Source organism: Leptodactylus fuscus, chromosome 2, assembly GCF_031893055.1.
Source record: "Leptodactylus fuscus isolate aLepFus1 chromosome 2, aLepFus1.hap2, whole genome shotgun sequence".
In the NCBI taxonomy this organism is placed as follows: domain Eukaryota; kingdom Metazoa; phylum Chordata; class Amphibia; order Anura; family Leptodactylidae; genus Leptodactylus; species Leptodactylus fuscus.
The window spans coordinates 12149123-12162923 of record NC_134266.1 but is presented as its reverse complement, the minus strand read 5'-3'; the positions used below and the strand labels follow the sequence as shown (position 1 = coordinate 12162923).

At 42.4% G+C, this 13801-nt stretch overlaps 1 protein-coding gene across 1 annotated transcript in view; it reads right to left on the bottom strand.

The window, feature by feature from the left end:
* The window catches only part of ROBO1 (roundabout guidance receptor 1), an 893061-nt gene that overhangs the window by 12955 nt on the left and 866305 nt on the right, over nucleotides 1-13801 (bottom strand). The window contains exons 24-28 of the mRNA XM_075263408.1: nucleotides 8284-8391; nucleotides 7411-7555; nucleotides 5702-5947; nucleotides 5102-5511; nucleotides 630-773 (exon numbers count right to left, since the gene is read on the bottom strand). Of these exons, the coding sequence (XP_075119509.1) occupies nucleotides 630-773; nucleotides 5102-5511; nucleotides 5702-5947; nucleotides 7411-7555; nucleotides 8284-8391 (1053 nt within the window). The remainder of the gene's footprint in view (nucleotides 1-629; nucleotides 774-5101; nucleotides 5512-5701; nucleotides 5948-7410; nucleotides 7556-8283; nucleotides 8392-13801) is intronic.

The window sequence follows — 13801 nt, the reverse complement described above, 5'->3', positions numbered from 1 at the left end:
TCTGGACCCTCAAAGTATCATCAGGGGAGGTAATAAAACAAAACCTGTGTTACTTACCTGTCCTGGTCTCTGGTGCTTCTCCCCATGCTGCTTCGGTCTACAGAGGACGTCATTACACTATGTGATTCATGTGACTGCCTGATGTCATCTCTGTAGGCTGGGAGAACATGGGGAGGAGCGCTGAAGCCCAGGACAGATAAGTAACACTGGATTTAGGTGGAAGGTTCCAGAGAGAACCTCAGAGTATACTTGTAGTTTGTGGGTATACACTAATATATATATTATCCCTACATAACACTTTTCATGCATCAAAGTATGGAGCTTGCCTAAGAGAAGAAGCACATATACGGTGTTACATTACTTTTATGATATCACTACTTGTATAAAATCATCCGGTAAACTTATTTTGTCTCAAGAGAACAATATTGCAAAGTGGTGCCATACACTGACAGCTTAAAATGATACATTAGCATAATAAAAAGTTCTAAAAGACATTAAAAATAAATTAGACCTCAAAAAACAAGAAACTTGGAGGAAAAAAAAGGAGAAAGCCTCCATTCATGCCATATGCATGGAAATGACAGAACTGTAATAAAAGCCTAATTGTGTTGTATTTAAATGAGTCTCACCATCTGTGTAGACATCTTTCCGGAGATGTCCTTGCTGGTGTTTCTGTTTTTTGGCTGGGCGGCTTTTCTGTATGACGGCGGTGCTCATGTTACTATCCGTTGACACCGGGCTTGTAGGTCGGGGACAGTGGAAGTGTCTTCGGCCTGATAAATGAGAAGATAAAATGGTGAGCGGATGTAATGCTGTATATTTGGCGATGACTACAAGGCTTCTGTCTGAAAGATGAACAGGATGAAGTCATGGAATACTACCATCCAATGCACTGATAAAAGGAGGCCTAAAAAATGTACAAAACACAAAAATTACTGATGATTTGTTATGTTTTACTGTATATGGTCATTACTAAGGAATGTCTTTCTTTCTTTCTTTCTTTCTTTCTTTCTTTCTTTCTTTCTTTCTTTCTTTCTTTCTTTCTTTCATTTAGAAAGTTCCCTCAAGAATAAACCCATCAGCTGTGATCTCAGGTGAATTCTTATAACAACTGCTCCATTCTCCTACAGCGCTCCTACAGGAGGCATGAAGCATTACACGCTTCAATGTATCGTTTCTGTAATGCATGGATATGCCAGGTCCTCCAGTGGAACAGACACGATGAAGATAAGCAGAAATGATAATCTTTTTATAGTGTCAGGGTCTGGGGTTGCTAGGTGGGGTGGCATAGACACTAGTAGAGACACTAGTAGAGCCGACTGCGCATGCCGGCCGGCGGCCATATTTTTGAGGCTGCAATTGAGCGCAGTCACAGTATGATCCTCAAAGTCTTCGCTGAACAGAGCGTACTGCGCATGCTCAGTAAGGACTGTACAGCCCTCCGACATGCGAGTGAAGTCATCCAGGCTTCAGAGGGATGTACAGACCTTACTGAGCATGTGCAGTATGCTCTGTTCGGCGAAGACTTCAAGGAGCGTACTGCGCGTGCGCGCGATTGCGGCCTCGAAAATATGGCCGCCGGCCGGCATGTGCAGTCGACTCTACTAATGTATCTCTGGCAGAGCCGACTGCGCAGGCGTCGGAGATGACGCAGAAGGAAGACGACGAGAGAAGGGGAGGATGTAGTTGAAGAAGGAGGCGTCGCTGGAGAGAGCTCTCGGGCAGCAGTGGGGACGCCCCCATCACTGTTTGAGTTCTGGGGCCCACCCCTATTTATGCGAGAGAACTCATTAGCATACCGGTAAAAACTGGCATTTCTAAGGAACGGTGCCCCGGAGACCACGTCTAAAGGTAAGAGATGAATAGCCTTTCTAAAGGATATTCCAACGTCTAAAGCAGAAAAAATAGCTATTTAGTGGTAGAATCCCTTTAAGTCGGATCACAGGAAGGGGAGAAAGGAGGGGCAGGTCTCTCTTTACAGCCTCTGCATGTTCACAGTAAGTATAAGGAGAGTCATAGTGAGTATAAGAGTATAACTACTGCTGACTAGCTGCTTGTGTTATTACTGATAGGATGTTCATCTTAGACAGCAACCAGCTTTTCTTATTGTGCACAGGCTTCTCTTTTTCCTTTTTCAAGGATCTTTTTAGCTGCATCATAACTTGGATTCGGAGTTCAGCTTCTCTGTCTCTCCCATATTATGGTCACTTGGGTTTTTCTCAGCTATTTGTTTGCTATTTTACAATTACTTCTGTTAGAATTACATGTAAAGAAACTAGTAGTCATAATAGATGGAAGATAGGGACTGTCTGCTCCTTAGTGTATATGCCTCAGAGAAAAATAGAAAATGTGCTGCAGTCATAATAGGGCTATAAGCAGCTTAAAAACCGATTGGGCACCTTGTACAAAGGCTTACATAATCATAGAACAGACTTCTCAGCACGACCCTGCACATTTTTCAACTTTAGATAAGAGCTCAGAACACCCTTTAAAGCAAAACTTGAATGTGCCACTCCATCTGGGGGACAGTATGTTATAGATCAGGATGAGCAGAGTAGATGGAGATAAATAAAAATTTCTTGACCGAAATCCCAGTTGTCCTTTTTGCCTACTGAGTCCTATTCAGTAAATGACCGCCCACTGGACTCTTAAAGCCACAGTAGGACGGGATTTCATTCCATAGATCTCTACTTATACGGCATACAGTATTTTGGAATACAATGATATATCAATCTGCTCTGCTCCTCTAGCTCTATAACATACTGCCTGCAGATAGAACAACGCGTTCAGTGTGAAACGTTTGCTTTACATGTCTAATTCTATACCCATGGCATAGATAGCACGTTATAGCACACCATTATGATATGACATATGGCACATGACAGTGTAGATCCTGATAACTACTAGAAAAATAAAGCTAAAAAAAAGCTATAGCTACATATGAGGCAATACAGAACGCCTACACGAGGATAAGTGCACAGATAAGGCTAAATACACACTCAGCACTTAAAAGCAGAGATGAGAAAATCTATTCCACTTACCGAGTCCTATGTATGTTTTTGACATCAATAAGTAAATTTCCTATCATAGCTGCCAGGTATATGTTTGAAGTGCAGCATAGCTGATACATTGGGTAAATTGGTCACATCTGAAGCTATGTAAATTCAGCAACTCACGCAGAATAAAAATAATCTTACTTCGAGGTAAAACATCGCTTGAAAAAGATCCGAGTTTAGCCTATTTGATGTTTGTTGTTATTGGGTAATTCTGACAAATTTTGGGGGGTAATATTACATATCATTGATCAGAACCTTAGGGGTCATTAAAGGGAATTCTCTGGCAATTGTAACAAATATTTGCATAATGTTACATAGAATTGATTGGGCCATTAAAGGGATTTTCCAGCTATGGTAATCGATGGCCTATCTTTAGGATATGTGATAAGCCAAAGACCAACCTCATGGATCAGATGTTTGAGGCAGCGGTCACATGGTCACATGGCCTGTGTGCAGTTCAGTCCATTCAAGAGAATTGGTTTAACTGCAATACCAAGCACAGCCTCTTGGGGCTCTACATACTGTATCTCAAGATGGGTGGTGCAAGATGGCCAGCTTTGGAAAAAAAAAAAAAAAAACTTGACCTTTTAGGAAGTTGAAGAAAGGTATATATTAGTGTTTATTGTGTTTCTGTTCCTCCTCTGAACCTCTGCTTATTATTTTTTTGGAAAATTTGTAAGAAATCCTGCTCATTACAAACTGGTTTGATCGTTTCTAGTTGTGATAAAGTATTCAATTTGTATTGTGGAAATTGAAGTACTCAATAAACAGGTAAGTGTGGATACATCTGCTAGGGTAGGAGCGGAAACATCTGTTTGGGTATGGGCGGACATATCTGCTAGGGTAAGGGTGGACACGTCTGTTAGGGGAAGGGTGGACACGTGCTAGGGTAAGGGTGGACACGCCTGTTACGGTAAGGGTGGACACATTTTTTAGGCTAAGGTTGGACACATCTGCTAAGATAAGAGCGGACACGTGTGCTAGGGTAAACGCGGACACATCTGTTTGGGTATGGGTGGACATATCTGCTAGGGTAAGGGTGGACATGTCTGTTAGGGGAAGGGTGGACACATCTGCTAGGGTAAGGGTGGACACGTCTGTTCGGATAAGGTCGGACACGTGTGCTAGGGTAAGAGCGGACACGTCTGTTAGGGGAAGGGTGGACACGTACTAAGGTAAGGGTGGACATGTCTGTTAGGGTAAGGGTGGACACGTCTATTACGGTAAGGGTGGACACATTTTTTAGGCTAAGGGTGGACACATCTGTTAGGATAACGCTGGACACATCTGCTAGGATAAGAGTGGACACATCTGCCAGGGTAAGGTCGGACACATGTGTTAGGGTAGGGGCGGACACGTGTTTGGGTATGGGCGGACATATCTGCTAGGGTAAGGGTGGACACGCCTGCTAGGGTAAGGGTGGACACGTCTGCTAGCGTAAGGGTAGACACGTCCTTTAGGGTAAGGGTGGACACGTCTGTTAGGGTAAAGAGTGGACATATCTACTAGGATAAGAGCGGACACGTCTGATAGGGTAAGGCTGGATATGTGTGCTAGGGTAAGTGCAGACACGTGTGCTAGGGTAGGGGCAAACATGTCTTTTTTGGGTAAGGGTGGACACGCCTGCTAGAGTAAGGGTGGATACGTCTGTTAGGGTAAGGGTGGACACATTTTTTAGGCTAAGGGTGGACACATCTGTCATAGTAAAGAGTGGACATGTCTACTAGGGTAAGGGCTGACACGTCTGTTAGGGTAAAGTCGGACATGTGTGCTAGGGTAAGGGGCAAACATGTCTTTTTGGGGTATGGGCGGACATATCTGCCAGTGTAAGGGTGGATGCATCTGTTAGGGTAAGGGTGGACACATTTTTTAGGCTAAGGGTGGACACATCTGTTAGGGTAAGGGTGGACACGTCTACTACTGCATCTAACCGACCAGGCCAAGCACATCCAATAAAACAACACAAATTTGTAATAATACAGAATAAACCAACTTCCACATATGGTTCTACGCTCTGCACATAAATATTCATCTATAAAACTTACCGCCTGCCGCTTCCTGCATTTGGTGTCTTGCTACTTTCAGTCCTGCATATTCTGCGGCGGCAGCAACAGCCTGTGCAAAATCAGCATCAGTGAAAAATGAGCCATCCGAAGAGCTGACGCTAGACCTCCCACTAGAGACATTGTCCTCTTCAGAGGCAGAACCCCATCCATTGATCATTGAACCAGTGACAGAACTTTCTAGATCGCCAACGCTAGAAGCAGGAGTCTGCCCCAAGCCACGTAATAGAAGTCTGCGGCTTTGCATCTTTGTCACCTCCATATCCATTTCGTCCCCTTCTTCTTCTGGGACATCTGTATCCATATCAGATACTATTGGTCCAGAAATGTACCCATATGTATGAGGTGGAGATATAGGTCTAGGTGGAGGAGGAGGACTTATTTGATGTCGCCTGTGGAGTACAGAAAGTGAAATTAATGTTAATGCATAATGATCTAATGTACATGAGAATCTGAACATTAGGCTTACACTACTGAGCATGTGTGACCACCAACACTGACACATTGGGTGGACGTTCTCAGAGGAGATATTGAATATTGAATTAGTATGGTTATTGGTGGACCTTGTCTTACAGATATTACCTTCTCTCAATCTGATGTTGAGCTAAAACTAAATCTTCCTGACAATCCTGAAGCATTGGTTGGAGCTCCTCCTGAGGTGATGGCGTAAGAGTGGCTGTGGACTGGTGGCTGTAGGACACGGCAGCTGGAGAAGAAGCAGCTCCTCGGATTGGTGGTGTAGGACCTCGTTCATCTTCTTCTTCTAACTCGTCTTGCTGAAGGTACATTCTTGTTGGTGGCATTGGACATGGCAGTTCTCTGTCATACCTGACAATGTCAATGAGGAAAAACAAGGGTTTGGGTACCAAAAAGGTCACCTATACAAGATCATTCCTTCTCTGGGATCTAAGGATCAGCTCCAGGTCTATGATGGCACTTGTCAAGCAGAGTAGCCCTGTCAACCAGAATGTTGGTTTGACTAGCCTGGACCCTATTTACCCAGACTCCAATGGTGGTCCCATGTCTTCCAGGTATAGTAAAATGATATTCCCATCTCATAAAGTGATGGTATATTGCTAGGATGATCTCTGAGACTGAAGGAATGTTCACAGGTTTTACCAGGACAGTGACACCTTGTCCACCAATTATAGCACAATGCTATTCAAGTGAATGTGGCGGCAGTTCCCAGCATAGTGAGTCAGTACTGTGCCCCAACATCTGGCACCCATCACCGATTTGGGAAAATGTCAGAAGAGCCTGGACAGGTGCCACTTATATCAAGAACATGGGAATGAGCTGCAATACTACGTATAGCCACTTTACAAAGTACAGCACAGAAGCTATAGCACTCATCCAAATACTGTCACCTCTTTAAACAGATTATCAGTGAGAGTATAAGGTGTGGGACCCCCATTGATCTAATATTGATGACGTATCCTAAGGGCAGGTCATCAATATAATAGTCCTTTTGAATTGTAGCTAAATCTGAGGACCTCTAAGATCGGACCACAATGTAGACTGCATATTTAACATTAGAGCAGTCTACCTTGTGGTCCGATCTTAGACTCCGCCTCCTCACAGACGATCCTCCAGCAGAACCAGCATTGATTGGCCGAATGCTGTACACTGTATAGGATTCAGCCAATCAACGCTGATTCTGCAGGAGGGATGCTGCAATACTATCCTGCGGGTCTATCACTCTCCCCGCTACATGTCCTACTCCTTCAACTTTGCTTCTAGGGCCGGTTCACATTAGCGCTTGCCTCCTGTCTGGAAGGAGTCTGCAGGAGGACCCCCCGAATGGAATATCAGTGCAACTGTAAGCGCTGTGCAGTTAAAGCACACGGACCCCATAGACTATAATGGGGTCCGTATGCTGTGTGGGAAGTGCGCTGCAAGCACACGGACCCCGTTATAGTCTATGGGGTCCGTATGCTTAACTGCACAGCGCTCCTCCTAAACACTCTCCTCCTGCTACTCGTGGACTTGGTGACTCTCCTTTAGTCGAATAGTGGTTTCCCCTGAAATGAGCATTTTTTCCCATAGACTATAATGGGATTCGATATTCGATTGAGTAGTCGAATATTGAGGCTCTACTCGAAACGAACCTCGAATCTCGAATATTTCACTCCTCGCTCATCTCTACTTATCACCATATTCCGACACGGTAGTGGCTTGGACCAATTTCATTCTGCCAAGGCCTGGTCCTTCGATTATTTTGCTCTCCTACTGCAGTACAGAACTTCACCAGCAGGCGACCTCAGTCACAAAAATCTAACCGATGACCTTACCCATCATCCACTGACAGGGTATAGTCTTCACTGGCACCATGTGGTGGTGGATGAGCCGGTGGTGGTGGCAACAGATCAGCCCAATTCATGCCAGCCTGCTTAGACCCTTTAGGAGCCCGAGTTCCCTTTTTATGACCTTGACTCCCTACAAGAGAACGAAAGTCACTTGAAATACAAGAATAACACGTGCGTAAAATATATTTTCCTTTTCCAGTTCTAATAATAAATCTCATCATTTACCCCCCGAAATATATCCATTACATTAATAGCTAATAAATACCGAAAACGCAATAAAGTCACAAATGAAATTTACAGGCGACGCCATTTAGAGTGATCTTCCTCAAGCAATTAATTGCCTTATAGATTATCATCTAAAACAAATGAGCTGTGGACAGATTTTCTCAAGCGCTTTTTTTTTTTTTTTTTTTTTTTTTTACCATTTAATTGCTGCAACCTAAAATACAATATGATCTCGATATGATCTATTAACATCTCACTGTTGCATTAAGTCACTGAACAGACATCATCTGTCCTTGTCGGAAAAATTGTTTTAGGCTAAATTAAATTATTTTACTTTGGAAAACATTCGAAGATTTAACCAACACGGCAAATGAGCTCAATTTAAAAAAAAAAAAAAAAAATACAAGGAATCCAATTTTAGTAAATCAGCAAAAAAATAAATAAATAAATAAATCCTTTGGTATGCCAAAATAGATATTACTAGGAAAAGTACATTTATAAAGTTCTACACCTAAAACCAGAATTTAAAAAAAAAAAAGTTTCAAATTTCATAAATTTTGAATTTTTTTTTCCCCAAAAAATTTTACAAAAATTATTAAATTGCAATAGTAGAATTGGATAGATAGAAATTACCTGACGTGCTGCTTCCTCGATCCGAACTGTTGTACGATCCGCCGGTGCCCTGATCGTGTGACTGGTTGTAAGGGATCGTAGCTGGCATAGTATCTGCGGCTCGATAATCTAAAATGCAAATTAAATCACATGGATTAAAAAATAGATATAAATTAGTACAATTGTATTATGTAATAAAACATTTGAGCCAGGTTAGGCCTCATGTATATGGTGTCTTTGTTTTGACTGAAATAAAAAATTAATCTGGAGAAATTTTTTTTTAAAAATAGTCGCTTTTCTGCATTATGTGGCCTATACCTAGAGATGAGTCGTGAAATATTCGAGATTTGAGATTCGTTTCGAGTAGAGCCTCAATATTTGACTACTCAATCGAATATTGAATCCCATTATAGTCTATGGGAAAAAATGCTCGTTTCAGGGGAAACCACTATTCGAGTAAAGGAGAGTCACCAAGTCCACGAGTAGCAGGAGGAGAGTGTTTAGGAGGAGCGAAGTGCAGTTAAAGCGCACAGACCCCATAGACTATAACAGGATCGTGCGCTTTAATTGTACAACGCTTGCAGTTGCGCTGATATTCCGTTCGGGGGGTGTCCTCCTGCGGACTCCTTCCGGACGGGAGGCAAGCGCTAATGTGAACTTACTCGTCCTGCAGAACAAGCATTGATTGGCCGAACGCAATACAGTGTATAGCATTCAGCCAATCAATGCTGGCTCTGCAGGAGGCTCGTCTGTGACGAGGCGGAGTCTAAGACCAGACCACAATGAAGACTGTATATTTAACATTAGAGCAATCTTCATTGTGGTCCGATCTTAGACTCCGCCTCGTCAGACGAGCCTAATGCAGTACCAGCATTGATTGGCCGAATGCTGTACACTGTATAGCATTCAGCCAATCAACGCTGGTTCTGCAGAAGGGATGCTGGGGATTGCTACTCAAAGGTGAAATACTATCCTGCGGGCCTATCATTCTCCCCGCACCGTGTCCTGCTCTGTACGGTTCTTTCTCTGTATGTGGGCCCGGACTCCTTCAGCTTTGCTTTTACTCATCCAGCGCTCGGTACTTGGCTATTTCTGACAGTCGATAATTGCGCGCCTTCTGTGCTCTCCTGGTAATATACAGAAACCGCATCCGGCCCTAGATAGTGCCCGGTGCTGACTGCCCAAGTACCGCACTCTCCTTTGCTCCTCCTCAACACTCTCCTCCTGCTACTCGTGGACTTGGTGACTCCCATTTGTCGAATAGTGGTTTCCCTGAAACGAGCATTTTTTCCCATAGACTATAATGGGATTCCATATTGGATCAAGTAGCCGAATATTGAGGTTCTACTCAAAACGAATCTGGAATCTGGAATATTTCCCTCCTCGCTCCTCTCTAATCCTATCCAGTAATGGATACATAATAACTTTTTTTTTCCAGATCATTTAGATTTTTTTCCCATAACTGTGAATAATTAAACACGCAGTGACCATTCTAATAGTCGATAAAAAAAATTATAGTCCAAAAATAATACAAAAACATTCCATCCAGTAGACCTGAAGCGTCTGAATAGCTTCCGTATTCATTCAGGTCATTGGTTCTTTCTTTAACCTAATATTTTCCTTGTGACTTGTAGTCGATTCCTTGCGTCCTGCTGTGAATGTCATGATAGACACACGTATAAAAATAGCTGCTTTCTACTTGTGTCGAAGATTAAAGAAGAAAAAAAATCAGAAAGATCTCGGCTTTCAATGAGCAGAATGACTCGAGAAGGAAGAAAACAGGCTTTGTGGGGCTCCTTAATTAGAGATTCGAGGAACACATTGAAGGATGTGAAAAGGTTATTTGACAATGGGGCATAAGTATATTGTCAACAAGTATTCATTAAGAGGGCCGCTCCATCCTATAGTTATTAATGCAATGTACACAAGGCGGATTAGTGTTTACATTGGGAGATTGAGGACGAGGACAACAGCTGCGGTCTTTGGGTTGCACGTACAATGACATCACATGGAGGTCACAAGTCTCGTCCATAGCTCTCTTTTAATGTCTCATTACCGGAGCTTGCTTCTCTCCATTCACTTCACAGCATATGCTGGAGCCATTGTACAAAGTAATAGGCAGCAGGGGGTTAATCTATAGCAACCGGCAGCCCTAGTGAATGTGCCATAGATGTAACGAAGGCCGTTTTCAGATCCAGGATCCTAAAAATATCTCACCCATTCAAAGTTCTCTTTCGTTTATGGAAAAACCTCTGATAATAGAATAGAATACGTTTTTGTTACTGGAATATTAGTAGCATTTCTTATTTTAAAAAAAAGGATATGTCACCTTATATATCAATTATATAATATAGGGGTATCCTGGTGTATGGAAGGGTAGACTGGAGCCGTCATGGCCAACATAATGGGACCAATGGATGGAAAGGTCTATGGTTGGAGAGGATACGCTCTAGGCTTTGGCGGTATGCAAGACAATGACATCATCGTTCACTGGTTGATGTCATCATTAAATGTATCAACCAAAGCTTCCTAATGTTCAGGAAAGTCATCCATTATCCACTGATCAGGGTCAACTTGGAGGATTCGTGGCTTTGAATGCGTTTGCCCAGTGCAAAGTTTAGCGGGACGCCTATCCATTTGCATGTATTTTCTAAAAACGATATGGGTATAGGCATTCTACACAACAACAAAAAGACAACTTCCTACAAAAAGTCTCTAAAAGAGACTCAAAAAGTTTGTAGCGCAATTTATTTCCCAAACTACCGTATGTTGCGCCAATGCCATCTATAACATAGAACTTCTATTCTTTCCATAAGACTCACGTCTCACTTTTCCACTATGCTCTACATGTAAGCAAAAAAAGCTCCCACCCCATATCCCAAACTTAGCTATAGGTTCACCACCATCCACAATACCACCAACCCAACCACCACCACCAATTAAATAAATAAAAAGCTTAGCTATAGGCCACCCATTGGTCACAACAGTATAGGGGATACTGTATAAATCAGGGAATGCTGGTGTATAGACAGAGTCTAAGGAAACCAAAAAATCATAGCTCGCTACTGATCTTTGAGTGGCAAGCAATGGTCATGAGACTACGGACTGGTCAAAGGACTACTAACCTTCATAAGCGTGCACATCTATAGTAGAATCTACTATATATATTGTAAATCACCAGAGATGGAAGGTTTGCCAAGAAACTTCCCCAGAAAGCCCATCAAACATGATACTTTTGGTTTTTTGGTCTCTGGCCTTGTTCCATGACATGAAGATATACAACACACAATAGGGTCTCTAAAGTGCTGCTAAATGTGAGATGGGGGTATGAGGGAACAGGGTTATCCAAGTAAAGCTGACCATAAACCTTCCATAGCTGTTGGCCGAATGTTTATTTAGCAGTTCCAGTGCTGGTCACCCCAAGTGGTGGCTCATCCTTCTCACAACAAAAGGTAGGACATTGACATCTAATGACCAGATCCATCTTTCTCTTGACATCATCTGAAGGTGGTGGCCTGGAAACCCCACATACACTGCATATTGCCAAAAATTTTCAGGTTGGTCCAACATTAGTTGAAGGTGTATGGGCACTTCAGGGCCATATTGGCTCTCAAGTCCTTCTTAAAAATTGCAAGTGGTTTCCTTAAACATAGTTACATAGCAGATGAGGTTGGATGAAGACATCAGTCCATCAAGTCCAGCCTATAACCCTACAATTCCCTACAGAGGAAGGCAAAAAAACCCATGAGGCTCATGCAACATAGTCTACTTCATCTCCTAACACTGGGTTCACACCAGCGCCCGGACTCCGTTTTCAGGTTTCCGTCTTCTGCATGTCGAGTCCGGTCGTGAGCGCTGGATGTCCGACTGTGTCCAGCTTAAAAAAACAGGTTTCGCCGCGGAGCGCATAAAACGCTCACCGGCGCTCACGGCCGGAGACTTTTCAAGCCCAATCAAATGAATGGGATTGAAACATGCCGGCAGGTTTCCGTCTCCTTCCCCTGTTTTGTGCAGGAAACAAAAACCTGCAGAACAGAGTCCCGGGCGCAGATGTGAATGAGTCCTTACACGAAATCCACAGATGGGAAATGTAACATCTGAGTATTATTCCTAGACGCTGAACATAGTCCCATAGTCTCATCTGCATCTCGTTTCATTGGGCGCCAAATTATTAGAAATAAATAAAATCTACAACCCCAGGATTGTCCCGCCGCGGGCCACGCAGCTTTGTATGTTTGGTTTCCCAGTCAATGTCCATCATGTTTATGAGCAGGATAAATGATACAGCAGCAGCTGTGTTAACATTTGGGTTTTAGGGCCCCCGAAAATAAAAACATATGAAAAAAAGACTTGGAAATTGTCTTTTACAGATGTGCAATCTTCTAATTTTTGCAATTTGTTTTGTAATAAACTGGATGCAAAAACCTCAACATGGAAATGATTACGGAGCGGCGAATGTCAATTACTTGTGAGTGCAGTTCATTGTTGTTTCCTATTATAGTCCAGGAATAGCTCCGCAGGAATCCTTAGTGGTGAGCAGATATGTAGGTAGCCCCAAATAGCCGAATCCGAGCTCATAGAAAGGTCTGCCCGCCTCGTGCAGGTAAACCAGGTCATGTACAATGAGCAAGGCGGCAGCTGCGATCGGACCTGGCCTTTTACTGGGGAACCTTCAATTTTATGATGTGGCGAGTCACCGAGATACGTCTAATAGTTCAAAGCTGGCACTGATCTGGATCCCAGGGACAGCGCGGCTGCAAATCATGTTATTAAACTGGATTGCATGCTACTGTAGCCTACAGCCCTGGAAAAAAAAATGACATACCGATTTTTTTCTTTACCTCAACATATTACATTAGTGAAACGTGCCCTCGAGAAAGGAGCGCGGAACATTCCGGTGGTTTAGATTACTTATGATATCAATTTATTTCTAACAGTAGACACGGAGCAGAACACGTGGCTCGTCTATAGGAACATTCTCCTGTATTATATTTTACACAACAAGTATACATCTATGTGTAACTGATCTCAGCATCTATCTATCTATCTATCTATCTATCTATCTATCTATCTATCTATCTATCTCCTATCTCCTATTTATCTCCTATCTATCTATCTATCTATCTCCTATCTATCTATCTATCTATCTATCTATCTATCTATCTATCTCCTATCTATCTATCTATCTATCTATCTATCTATCTATCTATCTATCTCCTATCTATCTATCTATCTATCTATCTATCTCCTATCTATCTATCTATCTATCTATCTATCTATCTATCTCCTATCTCCTATCTATCTCCTATCTATCTATCTATCTCCTATCTATCTATCTATCTATCTATCTATCTATCTATCTATCTATCTCCTATCTATCTATCTATCTATCTATCTCCTATCTATCTATCTATCTATCTATCTATCTATCTATCTCCTATCTATCTATCTATCTATCTATCTATCTATCTATCTATCTCCTATCTATCTATCTATCTATCTATCTATCTATCTATCTATCTATCTATCTCCTATCTAT